At 44.3% G+C, this 27,637-nt stretch overlaps 3 protein-coding genes across 8 annotated transcripts in view; all 3 read left to right on the top strand.

Annotated features, from left to right (window-relative positions):
• Nucleotides 1–554: 554 nt before the first annotated feature.
• Nucleotides 555–13,177, top strand: rras (RAS related). Its single transcript, XM_038739586.1, has 6 exons — nt 555–1,133; nt 3,310–3,397; nt 4,979–5,081; nt 5,923–6,031; nt 8,076–8,194; nt 10,820–13,177. Exons 1-6 carry the CDS (start codon nt 1,047–1,049, stop codon nt 10,905–10,907), a joined length of 594 nt encoding a protein of 197 aa, XP_038595514.1. The 5' UTR covers nt 555–1,046; the 3' UTR covers nt 10,908–13,177.
• A 3,589-nt stretch (nt 13,178–16,766) lies between these two features.
• On the top strand, nt 16,767–25,227 carry prrg2 (proline rich Gla (G-carboxyglutamic acid) 2). 5 transcript variants are annotated; one of them, XM_038739575.1, is made up of 8 exons: nt 16,767–16,853; nt 16,938–17,056; nt 17,138–17,235; nt 19,776–19,948; nt 20,501–20,534; nt 21,613–21,745; nt 22,474–22,623; nt 24,886–25,227. In XM_038739575.1, the coding sequence occupies exons 3-8, from the start codon at nt 17,151–17,153 to the stop codon at nt 24,926–24,928; spliced, it is 618 nt and encodes a 205-aa protein (XP_038595503.1). In that variant the 5' UTR covers nt 16,767–16,853; nt 16,938–17,056; nt 17,138–17,150; the 3' UTR covers nt 24,929–25,227. The 5 variants fall into 5 exon arrangements, with proteins under 5 accessions (XP_038595503.1, XP_038595508.1, XP_038595512.1 ...); XM_038739580.1 differs by lacking the exon at nt 16,767–16,853 and having other exon boundaries at nt 16,864–17,026; XM_038739584.1 differs by lacking the exon at nt 16,767–16,853 and having other exon boundaries at nt 16,864–17,056; nt 21,613–21,736.
• Nucleotides 25,228–25,491: 264 nt separating this feature from the next.
• prr12b (proline rich 12b) overlaps nt 25,492–27,637 on the top strand; it is a 33,523-nt gene continuing 31,377 nt past the window's right edge. The window contains exon 1 of one of the 2 annotated variants that reach the window (XM_038739572.1): nt 25,492–26,022. In XM_038739572.1, the coding sequence (XP_038595500.1) occupies nt 25,940–26,022 (83 nt within the window). In that variant the 5' untranslated portion in view covers nt 25,492–25,939. Of the gene's footprint in view, nt 26,023–26,581; nt 27,107–27,637 lie in introns of those variants that run through there. The other variant, XM_038739573.1, reaches the window with a different exon arrangement.

Here is a 27,637-nt window from a genome sequence, read left to right as displayed (position 1 = left end):
GGGGAGGAACAGGAGGCGCTAACAGGGGCCCAGCAGGTTAATCCGCCCATAACACTGATTTGTAAAGTGATTCCTCACTGATAACCTGCACATAAAATTCAATGAAAATGTCACATGTGATAAAAGTGAATTGCATTGTGCGTTCAGGGCAGTTATACACACTAATGCCTTCATGACAGCTCGTGGGCTGCAGGTGAACTAACTTTGTGGAAAGATTGCTGACAGACGCGGAGGAATGTGTGGCCCCGGGCTGCAGATTTCCAGCTCTGCACGGTTGGATTCAGACACAATGGCGCGGTGAAAGTTCCCTCTGAACAAGTTTTGTCTTATTAACCGCCTGTTGTGAAGTTCCATGTTCTTATTCCAGCTAACACACTGGAGCCAGTGAAAGCAACGGCCCAGCATCGGTTTAATAACGAATAACTCGTTATAAATTAAGCGTACAGTGTAATAGTTCGGGGCCTCGTGCCGCTTCTACATCCTGTGCGAGCCAGAGGGCTGAAATGATGTCACGCATACTCCAAATGACCAAATAAGGAAACTGACGCACGAAAGTGGAATTTGTTCTGGTCAGTTTTCAGGCTGAAGTGTGCCTGTGCGCCCGCTCTGAGAGCTGCTTTACTTTCTAGGAGAAAGAGGAAGCAGATCCGCCCTCAGAAGCTGTCTGAAGGCCGAAGAGAGAAAAGAAGCGAGCGACACAGCCCGCATCGACCCGCAAACTAACGCAGAGGCTCGGAGCTCCTCAGTTGTTGTATCGTCGGATGGACGGCGGGACTGCGGCGGGACTCCGGATCTCAGGTGTGGCGCTGAACGCGGCGGCTGTGTGTTGTAGAAAATGCGCTTCATGTGAAGAAGTTTGAGTTTGAAGCTGCAGCGGCCAGGTCCTCCATGCTGGTGTCTTCTGCTAACATCAACGTGAACGGGCGGAGTTTCTCGACTACTTTGCTTCGGAGTTTGGTTTGACTTTAGCTGCTGGTGGCGGAACTGAGACGGGACTCAGGCCCTGGAAGGTTTTTGATCAGGACAGAGCCCAGTTCAAAACCAGGATGAGCGGAGACGAGGAAAGATTCAAACTGGTGGTGGTGGGAGGAGGAGGGGTGGGGAAGAGCGCCCTGACCATCCAGTTCATCCAGGTACGGACCCGATCTGTAGCCTACTGACCACGGACACAGAGCCTCAGCACTCTGTTGCATGTAGGCCTATCATTGTTTATTTCCATAACTAACTAATAACACAGGCCTATTAGTTAGCGCTGTTAGAAAGCGTTTCTAAGCTGTAAAGAGTGCCTTTGTCACGGGTTAATAAATCACTCACTAATGCTGCTGGATATTAAAATGAAAACATCTCTCCGGCTGGTGAGTCATTAGTAGTCAAGGCAGTCATCCGGAAAGTGTCACAGGTTTCTCACTTTCTCATGAGCCAAAGTTATTAGCTAAATGTAAGTAACAATGAGAGCCTTCAGGCCTTTAATCGTAGCCAACATGTGAATAATTATTATTATTATAATTACTATTCGATTATTTGATCCAGATTCTCTGCAGCTCTTTCTAGAAGGTAAGCGGTCAAACAGTGCACTGTTTAGTGTGCCTGCTGAACTTAGGAGCTAAAAACTTCAAAGCAAAGTGTGAGGAGGATTTTTCACAACCTGGCAACCCCAAATCGTTGTTCACATCCATGGCCTATTACTGATCTATAAAGCAGAGATTCATAAAGCCATTAATTTCAACCTTTAAACCCTTCATAAAGATTGCAGCAATTGTGTAGGCCGATAGGATTACCTTTGCATTCCCATCCTGTAGCCTGTGAAAATCAACTTGAAATGTTAGCAGTAGGTAGGCCTGTTCCCTCACGGTGACCGTCACCTCTTTTTATTTATTGGAACTACGCAGTAACAAGTTTTGACAAATGTGAGCATGCAGGCGTGATGTTCCTCTGAACCGTCGAAACGCTCGGTGCAGCACAGGTCAGTACGTTCACTTGTTAATGATCAGTTTTCCTTCATGCCTCTAATTGTCTGGCTGGATTGCCTCAATGCAATACACACGAAAGTCCAGCTACAAGCAAGACAAGTCAAAGCATCAGAGCTATAAAAGCAATAAAACATGTTCAAAATTCATTAAGGATGGCGTAGAAAATGTCAGCAGTAAGCTTTGGGCGGTACCACGGTGTATCAGGGTATTTAGAAATCCTAAAAGTATGACTTTCAATGCCGTCAAAACAGACGCTCCTCTTTCTACTAAACTGCTACAGAGATGGTGTATGGATACACACACACACACACACACAGGAGCTTCAGCTGCAGCTGCAGCCTTTCTTCTCCGACAGACTGTAACCTACACTGTACATTTACTGCTGAACTTCCCCGCTCAACTTTTGCTCTGCTCCGCTGCATTCACCTGCCGCTCGCTCTCTCTCGCTCAGCCTCATGAATAGTGAACAAGACAATTGACTCTTCTGCTGTTTGGGAATTTGGGTTTAGCCCACTGATGTGTCGGTATCCACAGTGTCAACAACTCCGGCAAGAATCTTTGGAAGAAAGCGCTTATTTCCTATCGGTTCATTATTCTGTGGGCCATAAGCATTTAAACCCAGCGTGACTTGTCTGAGCAGGCTACATGCTATACATGCTACTATGAATTCTATCACCACACTTGCCAAGCCTCACGATTTACACGGGAGACTCCACTCCTGGGGTTAATTCTTCAGATTTCCCGTATTTCTCCGATTTACAAGCAGTAGCAGTATTTGGCCATTTAACATACATATTTTATTTGTGTGGTGTTTTAAGAGTGTAGGCTCATTTCATCAGCAATGCACTACCAACTAACCGTGGCTGGTCAGATAAATGACCATTGCAGTTTTAGTACTTGATTACAGATCTCAAAAAAACTTTGTTGTCACTGGCCACGTTTTCTTTTGAATGCGGTTTTTCTACCCTCGAGGCGTCCGTTGCTTCAGAAAGCCACGGTTAGCTGATGTTTGTGGCAGAAGCAAGTTCACGTCAGCTACAGAGATAGGGATTTTGCTGTCAAAGCCAAAAAACAGCTGAGCTACAACTCTGTTTTGGACACTACAGTAAAGGCGAAAGTCCTGTTACAGGCAGTAACAAGTCTTCACATTAGAGGAACAATACCACACTGTTTGTAAAATCTGTGCAGACAAATGTAGTGGAGTAAAAAGTACAATAACTGCCTGTGAAATGTGTTGAGTAAATGAAATTAGTTATGATCCACCTCGCACAGACCTATCTTACTGCAGGATTTTGTAGCACTCCTGAATGATTGTACGGCATCTTTTCTATTCCCACAGTCCTACTTTGTGTCAGACTACGACCCCACCATCGAAGACTCCTACACCAAGATCTGTACCGTGGACGGAAAGGAGACCCGGCTTGACAGTAAGGCCCCGTCACACTGGACATGAATCCGTGCTTCATGCTGTTTGTAAGAGTGATTGCAGGGTGTGTGGAAGGCTTTGTTTGAAAGCAGAGGGTGTGTTTCACCCTGATGTGATATGACACAGGCAGTGTGTTTGCTCTCTGGATGTTTCATTCCCTTGTTAGGACTTGTACTTGGCCAGTGTTGCTGCATGGAGTCAGGCTGTGGGCCACACTGCTGTTTCACCACACAGTAATATGTGAATCATCAGATGTATACAGATGAACACTGCAGAGCTGCTGTTTGTCTGGCTCTCTTTATCTGTTTCCACTTGTGTTTACAGGACTGGAGATCTGACTCCGGTTTTAGAATCTCCTCTGTTTCCTTAGCAAACACTACTGAAGACCCCATGAGACAGATGATATTTAAGCTTCTCTGTGAACAGAGGCAGCAGGAAGTCATTATCTCTAAAGGATTTGATTTGGATATTTGGAGCGCTTATTATGTCTCCCAGTGTCTTCACAGATGTTGCAACAACACATGTTGCTGTGGGTGGTGTAAAGGGAGGGCCCTGCACATTATTACACACAAGTGCTCCGTCTAGTCACTGGCTCATGCAGCGTTACATTACATTGTATTCAATCCCTGGAAAAACCCAGATGGTTGTTAAAGAAAACTTTCTGTTTTAAATGCAAGATTTATAACTCGTTTCTTAAGTTGTGACTCTGTTTCCTAATCCAATCAAAGACGGTATCTTGAAATCTCACTGACTGATCTGTACGACATGAACCAAAATCTGAAAGTTTTATTATCATTGTTTTGTCTATATTAGCGTTTCTTTCCATTATTTATTATCCTGGCATACAGTTAAGTATCTTTTGGATCAGCAAATAGAGTTCCAACTTATAAAGCTCATCACAAAGAATTTTTATTGAGCAGATGTGTTTTTATCCAGATTCGACCATATGGGGTTTAGACAGCTCTTCAGAGGTCAAGCAGGTCAAGGTCAACGGCTTGATCACCCGCTCCTTCAGTCTGTGTGTTGAAGTGTCCTTGGGCAAGATACTGAACCCAAAATGCTCCCGATGGCTGTGCCATTGGTGTGTGAGTGTGTGAGTGTGTGTGTGTGAATGATTAGTTTCTGTTTCTGTTGAGCAGCTGGCACATTGCATGGCAGCCTCTGCCATCACTGTATGAATGTGTGTGATTGGGTGAATGTGACATGTAGGGTCGAGCGCTTGGAGTGGTTGCAAGACTACAAAGGTGCTATACAAGAACAAATCGTTTACCGTTAATCATGCAGAAAAAACAGACGCTTAGCTTAGTGGCACGATTGTAATGATAAAACGCAAGAGACACAAACTGGGGCTTCCCTCCACCCACGCATCTTAACAGTACAGTCAGGACACCTTCATCTTCCAACCATGTCGATGTTTCAGCACAACCATTATAAACATGAACCAACACCAATAACCACATCTTAACATAACTAGCAAATGCTGTTTCCTACATCATTCCTGTGTTCCAGCTTTGTCTGTTAAGGGCTGGTCATGACAGGCAAGGTACTGCATTTTAATAAAATGTGTGTGTGTGTGTCTCAGTCTTGGATACAGCAGGTCAGGAGGAGTTTGGGGCGATGAGGGAGCAGTACATGCGCTCAGGAGAAGGCTTCTTACTGGTGTTTGCGCTCAACGACCGGGGCAGGTAATGGAAAGTGTGGGTGTCTGTGTGTGTGCGTAACTTTCACTTACAGATGGGTGCTTCTAGCTTAACATGTTCCTCAGAGATGGACACAGGTTGCTGAATGGTTCCTGTGTTATGACGGTCTGTCTTCCTGCTAAAGAGGAAGTGCAGCGAGCTGGTGGTGAGACTGACGTGAGGACTCGCTGTCCAGCTGTTATTTACACAGGGAGTGCACTCAGTATCAAGGATATCTGCACATTTGAGTGCATTCTGTTACAACAAAACCACAAACTCGTTTAATGCACATGTCTCACACACACACTCTAAAAGTATGTGAGAAAATAGTCTGTGTTGCAAAACATTTGCTGGGGGATTGGTAGGTTGTGTCAACCCCTGTTCTGTGTAGCTTTTGAAGTTTTCATGTGGTTTGCAGCTGAGCTGAATGTAAACCAGTATATTTTCCGGCTGTATTAACGGGGTCTGTCAGTTCATTAAATAAAGACCCTGCGCTTCACCACGCCAAAGCTCTGTGGTTAGTCGTTCACACCTACACAAATATTCATCTATACGGCACAGTCTTGAGTTGGCATTGGCAGTATTGTGTTGGCATTGGCAATATTTTCTCTTGTGTCAACGGAGTGGGGGTTTTCAGACAGTAGTGACTTTTGTAATTCCTGTGCACATGTAAACATACCCAGACATGACTAACTGAAGGAGACCTGTTTAATGACTGGGTCAACATCGGTTTTGGGAAGATTTGATTGGTTGTTATTGTTTCTGTTTCCTGTACATGCACTGTGTTCTTTCCTGTAAATCCGAATCGTTGATTGTTGACACTGTGACTGCTCTCTCCTCCCAACAGCTACCATGAGGTCCAGAAATTCCACACCCAGATCCTGAGAGTGAAGGACCGAGATGACTTCCCCATGGTACTGGTTGGTAACAAGGCTGACTTGGAACAGCAGAGAGTGGTAAGTAACACCCTCATGCATCCATATGGTGTCAGGTAGCTTTCCCATTGTTCCTGGAATATGGTGGAGTGCAGACATATACCATGCAACTTCCATTAAAAGCCTAGTCTCAGTTAGAAGCCTGTCCCTTTTACTGGCCTGTGTGGCTACATGTTTTGACAAATAAACACTGGTCTCAATTAGAAGCCCGGTCTGGTTTTTATAGAAGTTCTTTGGATGTATAAAACCTTTTGGAGGCCACCGTGTCACCTGCTTGAGGTAGTTCTGCTTAGATTGTGCATACCAATATAAATGTTTAAACTTTTGTCAGTATGGACATGCTACACATTGGTTTCATTCTCCACAATTCAATCATTTTACAGAAACAATGAGCACCAAAGTATAATTCCTTCAGATTTACCGTACCGCACTATACCCTTCCGCCTGTCCCAAATAGAGGCAGGGTGAGTTCAGTGATTTAAGCAAATAAATGCCCGGGCTGGGAAGTTTTACTGTATAGTCAAATTGACAACACCAATTTATCTGCATATATCATGCAAAGGAACAGAAACCTTTTACTTGGTGGCTGTGGCTCAGGAGGTAGAGCAAGCCATCCACTACTCAGAAGGTCTGTGGTTCAATCCCCAGCTTGTTGAAGTGTCTTTGAGCAAGATACTGAGCTCCCAATGGTTCCTGATGTGTGTGTTGGTTCCTCTCTAGTCTGCCATCAGTGTTTGAAGGTGAATGCGATCACTCAAAGCGGAATACCAGAAAGGCGCTATACAAGTACAGACCGTTTACCATTTATTACAGCCCAAGCACAAAATGTGTTGAAATGGAAGGATTTTTTTTCTCTCCTATGGGCATGGATGTAGCAAAAATGGCTCCATAGCGCCACCTACAAAATTTAAACCAAGGAGTACATGTATCATCCCAAGACACAAAAAAGACCGGCAGTCAGCCATTTTGAATTGAAAGTGCAATTTTTGCTATTTACAGGATCTGTACTTTAACAAACTCCTCCTACATAATTAACTATATCAACTTCAAATTTTCACAGTGCAATCTAAACCCTTTGGCAATAAAAGGTTCACTGAAGGGTGTGTCCGTGGGATGGCGTGGATGTTTCTCCAGGAAACAGGAAGTTGTTGTAACTTTAGTGTACGTGCTCAAATCTGTACCAAACTTTACTTGTTTAATAAGGGTCCCGCCACTCTTAATATTCAGTCGTATTCATAGCGCCACCTACTGGCAAAAGGAATTGACAAGTTTCATGTTGTGATATAATACTATTGGCAGGTTGACCACAACCACTTCACATTTGGCGAGAAAAGCCTTAACACATAGATGATTCTTTGTGAAGCTTTTCATTAAAAGTTGTTGTAACTTGAGTATCCATTATCCAATCTGCCCCCATCTTCACATGTAAGACTCAAGGCCCGACAACCGCTACATGCCCCTCAAGCCAAGTATCATTACCACAGCCATCACCGAGTGTGTGCCTAAACTAAAGATATTGATTGCATTGATATGCATGTCGACCGGTTAACCCTACAACTGCGGACATCGGCCGTGCTAGCAGACAGGGTTAACCTCCTTTGGTTGCTGTGCATTACCACCACCACTCCACTAGATGGCGTTGTAGCAAAAGAACTGCGGTCCCAGGATTGCGGGGCTCCTGAAACTGCAGCTACATAATATTGACGTTGTGGGCCACACTTGTAGAAGTGGGAGGTACCGTATGATTTGTGGGTGTTCTCTAGCGCCACATAGGGGACACAGGAAGTGACGTTCAACTCTTTTGTGCAGTGTCCAAAACACTTGTAAATTCAGAGCCATGTCAACCGACCTACGGTACATGCGCTGCAGCACGCCCCGACCAGTGTGAAGGTGCAATTCATCGCAGCTGGCAGCTTTCATTTTAGCTATATGGTTTTTTTTGTAGAGGGAAGCGAACCCAGTTTCAGACATATGCTCCTACATTTGTTATTGAAAGCTTTTATCTTCTGTCTGGGCTAATCTCAAAATACAGTAACATACAGGTCATTGTATGCTTTTTCTGCAGATCTCCAGGGAGGATGCTCAGGCGTTTGCCAGAGAGAACAGGATCCACTACATGGAGTCTTCGGCCAAGAATCGCTATAACGTGGATGAGGTCTTCTTGGAGCTAGTGCAAATTATCAGGTATAGTTCTTATTTAGTTTACCTAAATTTAGTTACAGGAGGAGGAGAACAGGGAGACAGACAGCACAGGAGGAGGAGAACAGGGAGTCAGAGGAGAACAGGGAGACAGACAGCACAGGAGGAGGAGAACAGGGAGACAGACAGCACAGGAGGAGGAGAACAGGGAGACAGACAGCACAGGAGGAGGAGAACAGGGAGACAGACAGCACAGGAGGAGGAGAACAGGGAGACAGACAACACAGGAGGAGGAGAACAGGGAGTCAGAGGAGAACAGGGAGACAGACGGCACAGGAGGAGGAGAACAGGGAGACAGACGGCACAGGAGGAGGAGAACAGGGAGACAGAGGAGAAGAGGGAGACAGACAGCACAGGAGGAGGAGAACAGGGAGACAGACAGCACAGGAGGAGGAGGAGAACAGGGAGACAGACAGCACAGGAGGAGGAGAACAGGGAGGCAGAGGAGAAGAGGGAGACAGCCAGCACAGGAGGAGGAGAACAGGGAGACAGACAACACAGGAGGAGGAGAACAGGGAGGCAGAGGAGAAGAGGGAGACAGCCAGCACAGGAGGAGGAGAACAGGGAGGCAGCCAGCACAGGAGGAGGAGAACAGGGAGACAGACAGCACAGGAGGAGGAGAACAGGGAGACAGACAGCACAGGAGGAGGAGAACAGGGAGACAGACAGCACAGGAGGAGGAGAACAGGGAGACAGACAACACAGGAGGAGGAGAACAGGGAGGCAGAGGAGAAGAGGGAGACAGCCAGCACAGGAGGAGGAGAACAGGGAGACAGACGGCACAGGAGGAGGAGAACAGGGAGACAGACGGCACAGGAGGAGGAGAACAGGGAGACAGACGGCACAGGAGGAGGAGAACAGGGAGACAGAGGAGAAGAGGGAGACAGACGGCACAGGAGGAGGAGAAGAGGGAGACAGACGGCACAGGAGGAGGAGAACAGGGAGACAGACGGCACAGGAGGAGGAGAACAGGGAGACAGAGGAGAAGAGGGAGACAGACAACACAGGAGGAGGAGAAGAGGGAGTCAGAGGAGAAGAGGGAGACAGACAACACAGGAGGAGGAGAACAGGGAGTCAGAGGAGAAGAGGGAGACAGACAACACAGGAGGAGGAGAACAGGGAGACAGCCAGCACAGGAGGAGGAGAACAGGGAGACAGACAGCACAGGAGGAGGAGAACAGGGAGACAGGGAGGCAGACGGCACAGGAGGAGGAGAACAGGAAACAGGGAGGCAGACGGCACAGGAGGAGTAGAACAGGGAGACAGACGGCACAGGAGGAGGAGAACAGGGAGACAGACGGCACAGGAGGAGGAGAAGAGGGAGGCAGACAGCACAGGAGGAGGAGAACAGGGAACAGGGAGGCAGACAGCACAGGAGGAGAACAGGGAACAGGGAGGCAGACAGAGCACAGGAGGAGGAGAACAGGGAGGCAGACAGCACAGGAGGAGGAGAAGAGGGAGACAGAGGAGAACAGGGAGGCAGACAGCACAGGAGGAGGAGAAGAGGGAGACAGAGGAGAAGAGGGAGACAGACAACACAGGAGGAGGAGAACAGGGAGACAGACAACACAGGAGGAGGAGAAAAGGGAGACAGACGGCACAGGAGGAGGAGAACAGGGAGACAGACGGCACAGGATGAGGACAACAGGGAGACAGACGGCACAGGAGGAGGAGAACAGGGAGACAGACGGCACAGGAGGAGGAGAACAGGGAGACAGACGGCACAGGAGGAGGAGAACAGGGAACAGGGAGACAGACAGCACAGGAGGAGAACAGGGAGACAGACGGCACAGGAGGAGGAGAACAGGGAGACAGACGGCACAGGAGGAGGAGAACAGGGAGACAGACGGCACAGGAGGAGGAGAACAGGGAGACAGACGGCACAGGAGGAGGAGAACAGGGAGGCAGACAGCACAGGAGGAGGAGGAGAACAGGGAGGCAGACAGCACAGGAGGAGGAGGAGAACAGGGAGGCAGACAGCACAGGAGGAGGAGAACAGGGAGGCAGACAGCACAGGAGGAGGAGAAAAGGGAGACAGAGCACAGGAGGAGGAGAACAGGGAGACAGACAGCACAGGAGGAGGAGAACAGGGAGACAGACAGCACAGGAGGAGGAGAACAGGGAGACAGACAGCACAGGAGGAGGAGAACAGGGAGACAGACAGCACAGGAGGAGGAGAACAGGGAGGCAGACAGCACAGGAGGAGGAGAAAAGGGAGACAGAGCACAGGAGGAGGAGAACAGGGAACAGGGAGGCAGACAGAGCACAGGAGGAGGAGAACAGGGAACAGGGAGGCAGACAGAGCACAGGAGGAGGAGAACAGGGAGACAGACAGCACAGGAGGAGGAGAACAGGGAGACAGACAGCACAGGAGGAGGAGAACAGGGAGACAGACAGCACAGGAGGAGAACGGGGAGACAGACAGCACAGGAGGAGGAGAACAGGGAGAAAGACAGCACAGGAGGAGAACGGGGAGACACAGGAGGAGTGGTAGAGAACATAGGCCTAGTTGGAACAGACTTTGTGATGATGAGAAGATGGTTTTGTTCATCATCTCCTTGCGAACTCGATCATGAACTTTCTGTTTGTCCTCTTCTTCATCATCCACAGAAGGTTTCAGGAGATGGAGTGTCCTCCTCCTCAGGCTCAGCACACAGGCAAAAAGAAGAGTGGTGGCTGTCCCTGTGTCCTCCTCTAAGTACTGTTACCATGGACACCAAAGCCTCGTCTTTCTACAGCTTGTCCAAAAAGGAGTGTGTGTAAATGTGTGTGTGTGTGTGAGAGAGAGAGAGAGAGAGAGAGGGTGCATCATTATTTTCCAAATGGTTTAATTTGCACTTTTGCCAAAAAGCATCTTTTAAATCAGTATAATCTTTTATTTTATTTTAACAAGAGGATCTGAAGGGAGAGGTACCAGCAGCAGCAGTTAGTTAGTTTGGTGGAGAAACAGGAAGTCAGTACTGTGGGCAGGGTACTAGTGACACGGAGTGTCCACAATTAGAAATATCATCACACTGTCTCTTGTTGTAGAAATGACCAAACTGCTGTTAGAACAGACAGGTACAGATGTCAGCAGTGATGTCATCACCACACAGCTGACTGTGTAAGGGATATCACCCGAACAAATTTCTATGAATACTATGTCTTTAATGTACAAAAATGTGCATGTAACATTTCTACTTGGCACGCACGCCCACAGACAAGACACAGCGTCCATGTGCTGTCATGTTCCAGGCCTCCTGCAGGGGGCAGCAGAGCCGAGGAAACGTAGCAGCAGTTCCAGACTGTAGTTGTGTTTCCAGCCGCTGTGTTTGTCTTTTGTTGCCTCCTCCCCATCTTTCCACTTGTGTTGCTATAATGAGACAGAATACTGAAAACATTAAAAACCAGGTGAATTCAAGGGCCTGATCAGATTGTACATGATCCAGATCAGACTGTTTCAGTACGGGAACTCCTGGTGCCTTGGTCTCTCACAGCCTACACTAGCTGGATGAGGAAGTGTATAAATTGGATAAATGTCAGGTTACATGAGATCATGACAGAAGAATGTGTTTCTGTGTTTGCACATTTCAACATTTGACACAAATACGCCCTCAGTGTTCTTTGGTGGACTGCTACTAATTTCCCATTCATTTAGTTTTTACACCCGCATCATCAATGTGTAAAGATGTTTGGTCAGAAATCAACACTGACCACAAAGACAACACAGTTGTAATGAACTGCTAGCAGGTTAAAGTTCATTCTTACAAAATAATCAAGCTCAAGGTTCACTTACTAGCTTTCTCCAGAGCTATCAACTGCTTCGAATTGTCTTCATGGGGAATTCAAGTTGTTGAGAAGGTTCACTTGTCATCACATGACCTAAGTGTGGAACTTCATTCACATAATGGCAGGGGGTCATATGGGTGGAGATGGAAAACCCTGCCTCTCTTCTAAGATGGCCTCTGGTGTCAGACCTGAATGATCTCTGACTCCTGCTCAATGTCCTCTGGTCTCTCATCCAGGCTCCTTGTGTTCCCCACAGCTGTTGCACGTTGGTCCTGACTTTAGGGTGTAGCAGCAGATCTTAAGATGATGAGTGGATGGAGGTGCTGGCTCTGTGAGACTTGGAGCCTCTGGTTAGATGTTCTGCTTCTGCGGGTCCCTGGTCACCATATATGACCTGTTGCCAAGTGACTGCGTTTTTCAACGAAGCCATCTGCATGACAACTGAGCAAGTGTTATTTACTAACGAAGACAGGGATATGAGGTTGAAACTTGCTGAAAAGCTAATAAGAGGGCTTTAAGTTAAGACTGTGGGCGGGAAGATGTGTTTTTTCAGTCTTGATGGTGTGTAATATTCTAGTATTTTCCAACATATCACATTTGAGATTTTTATTCCCTGTATTCCTGGAATACAGGGTGTGTTTGTTTGTTCTTTTTTCCCACTATTATTTCATTTGGACTCCGAGGTGCAGCCTAACTTTACAGACTTGTGAGATCTATGCCCCCACCCCTGCTCCCAATGCAGTAGCCCCAACCAACCAGTAGAGGTCACTATTGCAGCCACAGAGATGAGCAACCGGCAGTCCTCCCCATCTTGCCATACACAGATCTTTGCCAATTGCACATCCAGACAAGATGATCCAGGGCCTGTGGTGTCATGTCCTGTGATCTTCAATTGGTAGTGCAACAATCAAAAAAAAAACCCAATCCAATTCACATCTTCACGCACCTTCTTCATTGCTTTTTATTTGCATTGGAGGATTAACTCAAGATGATGCACACAAGAAAAAAAAAATCTCAGTATTTTTTCAAATCCAGTTTGATATGTGACCTTTGTAATGCTTCGGGCTGTTTGGTTTCTCTTCTTTTTCTTTTTCATGAGAATTCCTATTTATATCTACCTTACCTATTCACATCATCAGTTTTATATTGAAATAAAAGTCAAACCCTTTTATACATGATTAAAACATTTACTCAAACTTGTCTTTCTGTTGTGTCCTCTTATTTTTTCTGACTCAGCTTTGAGAAATGTTTTAGGGCCTTAGGGATGATCTAAAATCCTTATATTTGGATTTTGTTGTCTCCGTGAATGGCTTTGGGAAAAAGATCATACGTTATACATCTGAAGGTGTTAGTTTGGTCATATGAGAGACTATGCCCTGATGTGTACACTGTGTATGGTGACACTGCACCATTCTGGAAGTTGCAATTCAAAAAAATTAAATGTATGTTTTGTGCTAACTGGAAACCAACAGGTGCTAGTCAATGTAAAATAGTATCTGTCTCCCTGTTCTCCTCCATGTTAGTGGAGGAGTTGAGGAAGAGACACAAGGAGAGAGAAGTCGAGGCAACAGGCATTAAAGGAAATGAGACATTCAGAGCCCTCATTTTAAAGCAACGTCAATTAAATATGACATGTGGCACAGGTGCATCACCTGCCCATGTTCTGTTCCAGCCTATGATCTCTGTCAGAGGATCAGCTGTCGGCACCAAAACACAAAGGCTCCAGATCATTTCCTCACAATCCACAAACATGTCTGCCAACATTATGACATGGAGACACATGTCAAGGTCGCAGTAAACATTATAAGGTATGTTGAGAGCAACAATATGGTCACAACTGAAATTATAAACTTGACAGAACATAGCTACGCACCAGAGGAAACACTTAAACGTTTAACTCTGATGGAGCTCAGGACTGATCAGGAGGACGGCTGCTTTAGGCCAAACAGTTTCACTGTATGAACCTGGACTGTGTAGAAGAACACTAACCTAATTAACATTAGGCTAATTAACTTTAGATGTGTCGGCGTGTCCCGCTGACAAATTTAAATAACTGATGAAGTTACGCTGCTGTGTGTCGTGCGTAAATGGGCACAGCGTCACCTCACCCTATTCCACCCACCCGCTATTAATCCAAATGGTAATTTTTAAGACCGTGCATCACTGGCCTATAGCTTATATTTAGCTATCGATCAAAACATTATATAGGCTAACAGCATATAAAGGTTCAATGTCATTAAGGAATGCGATCATCTTAAAAAACCTATGAATCGCTGTAGAGCCCTGCTCCCGTCATGGGCCGTGTCACGCCTCTTTTAAACGTCACAGGTGCAGAAAAGGCTTCCGCAAAGGATCCACCGGTGCATCCTCCGCCAAGCCCCCTCTCCTCTCTCCTCGAGATGCATTTGTGGAATTGAGACGTCCTTCAAGATGACGTGCTGAGATCGATATCCGGGTCACATGCAGGAGGACGGAGGATCGAGGAGGCACAAAGTAGAGAAACGAAAAGAGCCCGGAGAGCGTCCCCGTAACCATAGTAACCCGAGCTGTGCGCGAGGGGAGGGAGAGAACTGACTGAGATTACTGTGAGCAGCATGGGGAGTGTATGGAGCTAGAATTGTGTCTTTATTACATGCGAGAAAATAAATGATCTGAGAGAAGAAGTTATCACACTGATAGCAAAAAAGCATTTCATGAGAGAAAAAAATAATATTTGTTCGGTTCACCTAGTAGGATGCATCTATTTAGGTGAACCGAACAATGGTGTAATGATTCAGTTGGACTCCCAAGAAAAGATGATGCTCACCCGACTGGCCAGTAGGAACGTGGCCCCGCCCATGACACATTTTACACAGCGAAAGCAAAATCCTGACACAAGAGCAAGAAATTGCATGAGAGAAAAGAAAAGCGTTTTGAGAGAGACCCTTTTTTTTTACACTGATAGCAAAAAATATATTTGAGAAGTAATATAATTTTAAAGTATTTTGAGAGAGATTTTTTTTTCTCAGAAATAATTTATAAAAATTTAAAATTTATATTTTTTTTATGTTCTATGAGAAAATACTGAGAAATAATTTTTTGCTATTGGTATGAAAACTTTTTCACTCAAATATTCTTTTTTCTCTCATGAAATGCTTTTTTGCTATCAATGTGATAACTTTTTCTCAATTCTAGCTCCATAGGTTAGTTATAGTGGCCTAATTAATAGACGATCATTTTTCTGCAGAGTTCATAGCTTTCTCTGTACTAAACGCCAGAGCCGTTAAGCCGATCAGAAATTCAAATGTGTTGTTTCCGGGTAAATTCTGTGATCCCGCTGCAAGCACGTTCCTTACTAACATGGATGCGCGTGCACACACGGAGTGAGTGGAAGTTGGAAGCGCAAGAACCGATGGATGCGGTAACTGTAGGTGCCGAATCTTTTTTTTCTTGGAAGAAATCACTTGCCTGTGATCAAAGAGCAGCTGATGTTGTATAGTTATAGTATATGTTGTAGTATCCTGTAGCCAAATTCATGCTAAATGATTACTGACGCAGACAAAAACTCTCCAACCTCTTACAACCAGAAGCTTTGGCTTTTTCACCCAGTGGTGAACAAAAAGTTACTTAGGCATATTCAGATCCTTTTTTCTTTTTCTTTTAATAAAAGTGCTAATAGGCCTACCTCGCTGTAAAAATACTCAAGTAGGCCTACTGCATTGAAAAAGTTAAGTAAAAGTATGTTATTAGGCTATAAGCAGGAAAATGTAGAAAATGTAAAAGTAGCCTACTCAAAGCAGAAAGAAAAATGTCCCATATGACTGTTTACTACTAATACTATTAGCCTATATATCATATCATTAGATTATTATTCCTTATGCATGAATGAAGTTGGTTGTGGTTTAACTACTTTTATCAGGCTATTAATGAATATTTTTAGCATTAATCAGCTGATTATTTTCTCCATTAATTGTAATAAATTCTGAAAATAGTGTGAGCCCTGCGTGACACCTTGCATGCTTATTTTGTCAGTCCAAACCTCAAAATCAATAATAATACATTAAAATAATAAAAAGTTAAAGCAGCAAATCTTCAGGTTTGTAAAGCTGGAACCATGAAATGTTCTTACATGAAAAATGACTAAGAGATGCCAATTCAGTTTCTGTCAATTAGCCTGATGTAGTTCTACTAGCTAGACTTGTATAAGCTGTTAAGTAATTAAAATTATATAAAAACATCATATTTAAACTCTCTCAAAGCCTATTTCTTAAAGTAACTAGTAATTGAAGGGCAAGTTCTGCAATACTACAGGAGGCCTATGTGTACCTATACATTGAGCACTGCTGTTCATTGGGCTCATTTGGGGCCAAATCTCTTTTTATTTTTGATTGGCTATATTTGTTTTTTTGAAATATAAGTAGGCCTATCAATTGTCTTTTATCAGATTTACCTATTTTTATAATTTCTATTTATTCGGGTCAATTATAAACTATAGGTCAAATTTAACTGTTAGTAAAAACTTGAGAGAATTGGCTGGGGCCGCTGCTGCAAATATTTGAGTGGCTCCTCCTCTAACACGTGTTATCTCACTCCAAACTTGGTTGTGTGCGTGATACAGTCAACACCTCAAATAAAGTGTTTGAACAAACCCAGCTTCATTATTCAGTACACCGCTTTCGTTTTAGTAGCTAATGAACTGGCAACTGAGTGTACACACATACACACACACACACACGCACACGCACACGCACACACACACACGCACACACACACACACACACACACACACACAACTGGTGGACAGAATAAGGAAGCAAAGACAGCAGTGTGTACAGTTGGACAGGCAGACAGGCAGGTTGGTGGTGGTTCCTCCCTCCAGCTGTATGTTGTCCAACAGGTTTGTGACGAGACGTTTCTCTCAGGTAACAAGCATTTAATGGCCTGGCGGTTTCACCACTGAACTCAGCATAAACAACGTCAGTTTCAGGTAATACTGGTGCCTCCGTGTTTCTGAAACTCCGGAAGAAGTGTCGTTCTCTCCTGGACTCACACGGAGCAGACTGCAGCCAGGTGAGGGGGCCACAGCTTTGGACTGGACAGGTGAGTTCTGGAGACTCTTCCTCAACATCCTCATGTTGGCGTCCTCCCCACAGAAACTCTTCCTTGTCATTTCCCGTGTAGTGTTCTTGCTTCAATGGCAGCCTTGTCAGCGGTCTGGATTGTCGTGCTGTCCCTGCAGAAGCTGGCCCACTGCTCGGTCGCCTACAGAGGAGCTCCAGGTAAACCACACCACTTGTCACGCACAGTCGGTCACTTTAAACACACAACATTTTAAACTGTAAATATACCAACCATTTTATTTGAATTCATTTTATGTGTCGTGTTTCTAAAATAAATGTATCTATTAAAGGCTCACCTCCTGCCCCAGTGCATGTTCTACCACTCTGAGGTTATACCTGTTATGACATTCAGGATGGTATATTAAGTTTATATCAGCATTGTTTTTCAAGCATTGGCAGCCACAAGCTAAGGTCAAGAGTAGTTTAGTTCAACTTTCACAAGTTTGTTTGAACTGTGAACTATTTTAGCTAATGCAGGGCCGGTCCTGACAGTGTTGGAGCCCCAGGCGAGATTTGAAATTGCCCCCCCACCCCCTCAGCAACAGCATTGGTTTGGTTTCAACAGTGGAGAGGACAAATTGGGGGGACCTCCATCCAAACATTTTAAGCCTTAAAATCTTCATTTACTGGTAAAAATCCCTGCACCAATTTATAGTGGAAAGGTCTATATAAAGGAAAACAATATTCAGGCAGCAGGAGACAATTCAAAATATTAAAAAAGTAAATATAATGCTTTAAGGCTTTCAGGCATTCTGTAGCTATTGCTTTTAAATAGGCTGTTTTCTCCTGTAGATCTACTTTTCCAATTTAACAAAATCCCTGCTGAGTCAACAAATGATTTAGTCTTCTTTCCTCTTTGTGTCTTTGTTTGAGGAAGTAACCTCTTTAAATGTGCATGTGCCAGCTTTTCACCTAAATGATCAATGAATTCATTTTAATTCAGTTAGAAACTCCTGGACTTTAATAGCTCCTGTGTTTCAGCAGCTTTTCTGCTCATGTTCAAAACTTCCTGCACATTTAGAACCTCTCCAACATATCTGTGTTCTCTGACATGTCCAGAAAAAAAAGTCGCAATATTACAAGACTATCATCTAGGGCTGTCCCCAACTAAGGATTTACATAGTCGAATCAGAATTGTCAAGTGTTGCCTATAGTAGAATCATGTACTGTGTTTGTGTGCAGCTACTGTGAGTGTTTTCTCTCTCTGTCTATCGCCTGTGATTCACTGGTCTTGTGCAGAGTGTAGCGTCAGCCCTACTATCATCATTTAATGGGAATTCACAATATTTTTAAGTCTACCTGCCCTATACTCTGCTGTGCATTATATTATTGCTCCGCTGGTTGTGGCTATCCCCTTTAGACCGTTTGACCGACAGAGCGTGGGAAATCTCGCCACAAATGCACACGTGTTAACGTCAGCACCTCAGATAAAGTGCAGCTAACAGTCCCAAACAGAGCAACGTTGCACCTCAGTTTTGAGATGTTTATATTGCAAAACCCTATCAGCTACGTTACCACTTGTTACAGCTGTCTGGGCTCACAGCGCGAGGTGCACTTGATTACTGTCACGGCTTAAGCAGGTGTCGCATAAGTTGGGAAAAATTGATTCACGCCAAGCCGAAAACTTTCTCTTGCGGCGCCCCGACATTTTGCACCCTAGGCAACCGCCTATGTTGCTTATGCCACGGGCCGGCCCTGAGCTAATGGGCTTGGGACTTTATTGACTGATTGATTGTATTTTCATTTTAGTCCTCTGACTGACCATTTTCTTTTTATCCAACGAAGGTTAAAGTCAAGGGCAACTGGACTTGGTTGAAGATACTGGAAGATGTTTCGTCCCTCATCCAAGGGACTTTTTCAGTTCAAGTCCAGTTGCCCTTGACTTTAACCTTCGTTGGATAACTATGACCTGGATGACTGAAAATCTTCACAGACATTTTCTTTTTAGTTCCTTTTTCTCTACATTTAGCAGTTTGGTCATTTCAGTGAGGAACACATTTTTTTCCGCTTCATCTCCTCTTTTCTTCTGGAAACAACTTTGCTAGTCCCACACACTTTCACATGTTGAAATGTTCTCCTTCTGGGCAAAGCAACAAATCCCACGGAAAGACCCAAACCAACAACAAGTTAGTTCGTCTGACTCAGCTACTTTATTTGTAGCACTCAGTCCCCAGCCCATTAGTTCCTACGGAAGACATACATTTTTAAAAACACCTCACAAGTAGGCTATATAGTTTCATGTTTAAAAAGATTCCCTAAAACAGCTACTCACTGTAGTTTTTATCAAGCAAATAGGAGGAAATGGTGCATCTAGTGAGTATTTGGGGCAGCAGGATGGTGTTTGTGGGACTGAGTCAGAATAAACTACAGTGTGTGTGTTCATGGTGATGAAGTAACATGTCACCCAGTGCAACAGTGAGGCTCACTGATGTGTTTTTGTACAGTGTTTGGACAACAATGGAGCTCTATGGCTCAGAGAGATATCAGTTGGTTTGGCTCTGCACGTGAGATAAGAAAATGACAGGCTTTATCCTTTAAAGCTAGAAGAACATTGACCTCATTCATTGTTGCATCTGAAACCCTACGAGCCAAAACAGTGAAAAGGATTTTTTATCAAATATCCTAATAACTTAATATTAATTTATGTATTGGGGTCTGCACTCAGTGTGAACAGTGTGTATATGGCCTGTGTCCTGCAGAAGATCCGGTGTTGCTGGATGAACAGTCAGCGACCTCCTTCCTGTCCCGCAAACTGCTCTTCAACAGCTGGGACTTTGAGCTGGTGACGCCTGGCAATCTGGAGAGGGAGTGCATAGAAGAGAAGTGTAGCTATGAGGAGGCCAGAGAGGTGTTTGAGGACGACGCTAAGACGGTAATGTCTCTAATGCTGTGCTCTCATATCCACCAGTTTTGGTCAGTTTAATCAAACAGATAGATAGAACAGTATGCTCTGTATTTGTATAGCGCCTTTCTAGTCTTTTCGACCACTCAAAGCGCTTTTTACATTACATCAGCATTCACCATTCACACACATTCATATACTGGCAGAACCCGCTAGGGGAAATTCGGGGTTCAGTATCTTGCCCAAGGACCCCTCCTACCTCCTGAGCTACAGCCGCCCCTCAACATTTATGTTAAACTTTGTGTGACAGTTGTGTGAACAGTGACGAGAATGCCTTGTAGTGTCATTATCCCTGCATTCTTGCATTTGCAGCTTTAGAGTGGCGAAAAACTGCAGGATACTCCATATAATTGAACTCCCAGTAAGTCTACCTGAACATACTTTAGAAAACATTTTTATTTTGCATTTGAAAAAAAGGACACATAGGAAACGTCCCCATAGCTTATTACACATGCTCTGTGGTGGCGGCTAGATGTTTCTTTTCTTCTGCTTCATTACATATTTTTTTGCTTCCATTTTTAGGAATCATTTTGGGCCAGTTATGTCAACAGTCAAGGTAATGCTTAAAAAGAGATATTTTCCATTATTGTAGTCTATGGGCAGAATGTAGTGTTTTCACATTAAAAATACACGCATAACAAAAAAATAATAATCATTGACATTATAATAATGTTACATAATGATTGTTGAAATCTTATTTATTCTATATGCCTGGTTAAAGATGCATGCCCTGATTTTGTTATAGTGCTTACAGCTCCAAATTCTGTAATGTTTAATTTGGTCATGCTAACATAAGCTAAAATATCATTTAGAATATTCTTTTAAAGTAGGCTTTTATCGTGAAATTCTTTGTGAACTTGTACTCAAAATACATTCTTATCATAGGAGGAAATCACGGGGGGGACGGGGGGGTCAAGTCCCCCCCTTTCTGATAATCAAAAGAAAACCAGTTAAATCCTCGGTAATGTTAAGTAAACTGGCAGAGCTGTTTTATGCACTTTAAACATTGGATGAACTGATTCTTGTCTTTAATCCAGGTGCTGCTGCAAATTTTATCTTTGCGACACTTTCCTCGCGAGTACATTCGCTGCAAGTGTTCACACACAACGCGAGAAGGCGATTAGAACTCGAGTTGGAAATTTTCTACTCACGCGAAGGCCTTCATGTTGTCAGCACCGCCCCCTTCGCAAACAGGCTGCACAGCACCGTGTGCTTACAGATAGTAACCTCATGTCACAGCCACACACACAGGCTAAAACACGTCTTAGAAGTTATTCACGAAAGTGAAGAAGACGCAACGTTATCTATTTACATCTGCAGAGAAACAAACAGAAAGTGACACTGTGGATATTGTAAAGCAGGGAGCAGGTAAAGCAACAGTGAACACAGCTGTTGGTGAGGATGTCATTCACACCACGGTGGTATCAGTTCACATACAAATTTATGCCCATGATTCTTATGCTGCAACTTTAGCTTAGAACTGCACAGAAACTTTAGCACTAGCTCAGGGTTCACAGGTGTCATATTCAGTTCAGTCATCTGTGCATTAATTAGTGACTGACTAGCTGACTGACTGGTCTGAGAACTGTCATAAGAAACAAAAGGTTTGATATTAATGATGTTTGTCTTTGAAGCAAATACACCCAGAGTGGATGTGGCAGGACTGGTGGCAGGGATCCTGGCTGTCGTAGTGTCTGCTATTTTTGCCATTGTGCTGGGAATCTACTGCTACAAATCCAAGAACAAGACTGGACAGAGGTCAGCACAGTAAGTTCACTCTGACATGGAACATTTGCAGCGAAATGTTTGCCCAGTTAACCTAGGGATGTGGAATAAATGATGACTGTGGTACATCAGGCCTTCCATCATGCCCTTAAGCTCTGACCAGAACACTTTAACGCTGCTGGCTGTGGAATGATATCTAACAGCTTCAGTGACCCCCTGACTTTTTGTGTATCAGAAGGTCATTTGACGACTGGCTTAAACTTGTTACAGTCTGTATAACAAGTTATACATGATACTCTGTCCTTCAGAGGAAAATTCTATGTTTTGCAGCAAAGGGTGTTATTCCTTGTGAGGTTAATTCATTCAAGTGAGTTATGATACAAAGGAAGCCCCAGTTTGGGCCTCTTGCATAATCACTTTTACATTTGATAAATTAGATGTGGTCATATTTTCAAAAACACAGCAACCTGATCTGAATGATAGCAGTATTCGGATAGCTCGCACAGTAAATGCTGGTCTGGTCAGTAATGGCTACTTCCGTTGGTCACATGAATCCTGATGTCTGACCCCATGAACCTTTTGAGGTACCGCCATCGATGAAAATGTCCACTTGCACACAACACAATCTATAAAAACAGGAAATCAAACATATTTATTATAAGATTTACAGAGCCCATTCATGTTTGCTTTAGCCTTGATTATCTCTGCAGTGACTTAATATCTTGTTGAATTCTTCTGAGATCATGTTCTGTATGTTGTCGTGTGTGCAGGTCCAGAGCTCCAGTGAGGATGGAAGCAGATGGGCTTCCAGCCCCAGAGATGGTGCCCCTGGCTGGGATAACCGTCCCAGGTCTGCCCTCCTACAATGATGCTCTAAACAGCAGTGGGCAGCACGATGCCCCGCCGCCTCCTTATTCAGGGTAAGTGGGCGTTCCAGTATGCACATGCTCCAGGCCTGTAGTGGTCCAAGGTCCAGCCAAAAGACGGATACAGACACGGACCTACATTTAATCAGGTCCAGCACTGTTAATCTGTGGGACCTAAGCAGGATAAGTTTGGTAGCCCTGCCTCACAGTGGATAGTTTGCAGTCATAACCCTTATGCAGTTTATTTGTTTGACCAGCAACAGGAGGGCCGTGTTTTTTTTACTGCTTATTAAATACACTAACTGAAACTGTCAAAGTCAAACTGACTGACATTTTACTTCTACTTTGTATAAAAAGAGGCAGCTCCAAACCTGCAGTATTAAAACATCGAATCTTGATGTAGCTGAATACAAAGAAGCTACTTTGATTTTATATATATATTTTACAGTATTATCTATACATCAAGATAATAATTTGGCACAGTATGAAAAACTACCTAGTGCAAAACAACTTCAGTACAAAACAAATCACTGCAGTACACAGTAAATGTAATTGGCCAATGGCCACGAAGGGAACACTGTGCAAATACTTGATTCGTTCAACATTCAATAAAACATCAAGGACCCCTGCAAACCAAGTCTACGGAAGCCCTAAACGGCCATCAATTCAAATAATTTTACTCCGTTTTCTGGTGATAACAGGATAACAGGATAATTATCTTTCTTAATGGTAATTTCAGTGAGGATTTTAGTGTCACTGGTTAGCTCAGTGGTGGAGCACAGGACTCATAGGTAAAGAGTTGTGTGTTTGATCCCACTGAAGACCATTTTATTTCATTTTGTTTTTCATAATCCTCTTCAACAAAGTTCTTATAAAGAGACTGTTTCACAAGCTCATAATAAAGCACTTGTGCATCCCAGTGATTGGTCCACATTCATCAACCTATGGACTTCATTTCCCCATCATTCCCAGGCAGAGGAAATTCCTGCATTTCTCATTCTGGGGAATCCATTTAACATTACACATTTCCTGATGGCTATTTCATAACTTTTGAAATAGCCGTCGGGAAATGTGTTATTAGATTCCCCTGAATCTCTTCATAACAACTTTGCTGAAGATGATAATAAAAAACACACAAAAGCAGAAAAAAAGTAATTGAGAGTGGGAGTCAAACACGCGAGTCCTGTGCTAAAGAAACACACCTGCTGACCCCTGTATTCAGCTATGATTTGTGATCTCGAGATCACAAAATAATATCCCGTTAACACCAGGTTAACATGGGAAAACGGAGTAAAAAAAATAATTAAATGGATGGCCGCTTAGGGCTTCCGTACAAGTCAGTCCTTACTTGGTCTGACAGCCATCACATCTGATGGCCACAGAGCAGGATCAGTTGGTGGAGCAGAGTTCCCACAAACAGAAGACGTCGGTTGGCATTCATCAGCAGTTACCTTTGGAGCTGTGGGGTAAAATCAGTTAGCTATTGTTTACACACAATTGAATTTCCCAACAGAGATAAAGACATAGTGGCAACAAACAGGAAACTTACCAACTGTTGCACTGGAACCTGTCATAGGGTACAAAGATGTGTCAGCTTGAGTGTGGTATGACAACGGATAATGGTAGGAAATAAAAACATTAACATTTGTTGTGATTAGTTACTTTATTAATTTAGAAGTCTATTATCTTAGCATTATCTTGATTATTATACTCATAGATTAGGTCAATTAGTTGTAAACAAAGACAAATGATTAATTTACCATTGGCAGCATATAGTTAACATAACAGCAATATTACCTGTTGTGGTAGAGTCCTCTTCAGCTGCTGTGTGGGACAATTCAAATAGTGGAACGTGCAGAGTAGATAAAACAAGATCTCACAAGGTACAAGAACACAACACAGTGCACTGTGATTTAGTTTAGTGTATTACTGTATTTGACAGGGACAGTGCATATTAATAACGTTTCTGAAAAAGATTTTTGTTTGTATTTGCTAGACTACATGTAGCTATGTAAGTGTACAGGTTGCACAAAAAAACAATTCTTACCAGTGCTTTCATCATCTCTTCCACCAACATCCTTCATTATTGCTCCTGCAGAAGATGGTGAATATTGTTTTTACAATTATTGTGAACAGAAAATAATGCTACATATAGGGCCTATATATATTATGTGCCTTCTTTTGCATTCCAAGTAAACATATCATATCTTCTTTTGAAGCCTCTTTCTAGGTATGAAAACACAGCCTGTCAGACCCTCATAGATCGTGCTGCCCTGCAAATACGCTCACAAAGATTTTTCCTCTCTTTGACCACAGGAGTGTGCCATCAGCGCCGGGTAATCCAGGAGAAAATGAATGAGAGGGCTGGCAGAGCCTCGTTATTATGGTTGATGGGCATCGGTGATTTGAGTGAACTTTTAAATGTTGCATGTTTTTTTGAGATACTGTATTTATGAGTGAAGTTATGACACAATCCCAGAACAGGACACTACTGCCAGTATGATCTGCATATTGGCTGGCCAGTAGTCTGTCCACAGTCTACAGATTTGATGTTTTAAAGTGGGTGCAGCTTAGGGTGGATAGCATTTTGTCTGTACACTCAACTGTGTTCCTCAAGAAAACCCAGATATGTTTATATAATAAATGACATAACAGTTACACATGCCTCCAGTCATTTTGTGATCCATCTACTGTAACTTGTCAATGCATGTGTAGGCTATCCACAACTCAGGAGGATGTCAGCCCTCATTCTTTACATGTTGCAACAGTTTAATAGAGAAATACAGCTGGCTACAGAAGCTGAGCTCTTTCACCAGACTCAATTCCACAATGCTACACCACACTGCGCTGCTGTGCATGACAAATTGTGTGTGTGTGTGTGTGTGTGTGTGAGAGAGAGAGAGAGAGAGAGACAGAGAGAGCGAGCGAGGGAGGGAAGGAGAGGATGAACGCCAGCCCAGTCATTGCTCTTAAAAATGGCGTCTTCTGAACAAAATGAGCGAAAATAGCTTTAGTGTGCTGTGAGGGAGCAGCAGCAGAGCAGCTGTCCGCGCTGGATCCACGTGAATGTAGCTTCGCTTCTTAAAGCTGCTAAAGAACGCGGAGCATCTGTTCTACGGCCCATCAGCTTAACACAGGAGACAATAGACAGTGAAATATATGGGGAGAGGAGAGGAGGGAGGAGGTGCTCCTGGCTGCTGTGACCCCCTCCCCTCCTCCTCCTCCTCTCGCTCCTTCGCCTCCCTCCATTCCTCCCAGTCTACGGGCTCGCCAAGCAGAGAAATAAACAGAAGCGAGCGCAGAGAAGAGAAGACATTCCTCCCTCCCCTCCCCCTCGCTATCTGTCCATCTTCATCCAGCCCTTTCTTTCATGGAGAGGAATTATCCCGCTGCAGGCTTCGGAGATCTAGGGGCTGGGACGGGATGGAGTTACGACAGATCGGCCAAAGCAAGGTAAGCTTAGGTGGGCAAAGCATGGGCACCCATATGATCTTAACTGGCTGTAACAATGCCGTGGGCACACAGCGCAGCCTGCGCCTCTGCATTCAGCCAGGCTGCACGGTGCTGCTACACGGCCACCGTCTCAGGTACAGCCAGCCGTATTGTCATTCGGGGGAGGGGAGGGGTATGGGGGCTGTCTCCAAAATGCATGGAATGCGATGGAAGGTTAATAGTGATACGGAGACAGAGGAGAGGGGAGGAACGAAGGGGGATGGGTTGCTGGGAGCCGAGTGTGTTATTAAAAAAATGAAGGATCACATCCAGGTTCCAGCACTGCATTGTCTCCGCTGCAGCTTTGTGTTGAGACTGACTTCACAAATGCATGACAGGGGCATTGGCAGGCTGGCTGGTACAACAGCCTACTAATTGGCTATAGCCTACAAATCAAAGCAGTGCGATGCACAGAGCTGCTGCCTGCCAACCCTGCACTCCAGGAAATAAATAAAGCGCTTGCTAATGGAATAATGTGCCAGATACAGACTAATGTCTTTCATGTATGAAGTTTATATGAAGGCCTTCATTCAAAGATGGTCAAACTGAAACAAAACTGTTACCGTAGCTAATTACGGCAAGAGCAGCTGCTTGAATGTATTCACAGAAACGTGTGAAATATGGCTGATACTGTGAATGAACTTGTTGGCTCTCGCGCCAAAGGTGACATTCTCCCTTATTAGTAAACAGCGATTTACAATAATGTCACGTGACCGACAAACGTGCCCTGACTGTCACCCAATTAGACGTCAGCTAATTCCAAGTTCAGGTTTGTAACGCTGACACATTGCTGTGTTGTTAACACCAGGCTACATGGACACGGATCCAGCCTGTGACAGTGAACGCATGTGTGCGGCACACAGCAGCTGCAGCCGCTTCCCTCGGACTCCCATCAAACAGGCAGCGCTCTCTGAGAGGCTGCGTTGCTTTACAGCTACCGTTAGCCAAGCAGGCTAGCTGTCCACTGAGACGGGTTAACGCTGTGTTGAATGCTAGCGAGGTAAAATGCTGTGTCCGTCTCGCTTGGCGTGTATAAGCTGCCACAGTAAGTACATGATAGATGAAGTGGGGCTTCCTCACACGTCAGCGTTGTGTGTTGGAATGAAGTGCGGCCTCGGGCCATGCTAAAGTTAGCTAGCTCCTGTTAGCTTTGCTTCACGTTAGCGGTCGCCTTGACAACCACATCAGTCATCCGTCTGACTCCACGGGCTCCTCAATGCGCTGCTGTGGCAGACTGCTTTTATTTATTGCATTGTTCAAACATGAGGAAATAAAATAGAGTAAATGAAATAAAGTTAAATATGTGGATGAAGACAGAGTTCCGTGAGGCTTTTCTTTACAGGCTGCTACAAACAGAATGAATGTACAGCAGTCTCTCTTTTTATATTTGCATCAAGCTCTGGTACAAGGTGAGGTCTCACTGGTAGCCCACATAGTTACTTCAGCCAGCTCAGGCTGCAATAAACTACACTTCATCGATGGCAACCTGAGCCGGTCACCAGCTGAATCTACTGCAACACTTTCTTTTCATTAGCTAGTCATCTTCCTTGATTCATTGACAAAATGTATACAAAAG

Source organism: Micropterus salmoides, unplaced genomic scaffold (assembly GCF_014851395.1).
Source record: "Micropterus salmoides isolate LMB-PRFRI ecotype aquatic unplaced genomic scaffold, ASM1485139v1 Ms_hic_scaffold_10, whole genome shotgun sequence".
Classification (NCBI taxonomy): domain Eukaryota; kingdom Metazoa; phylum Chordata; class Actinopteri; order Centrarchiformes; family Centrarchidae; genus Micropterus; species Micropterus salmoides.
This window is presented reverse-complemented; position numbering and strand designations above follow the sequence as displayed.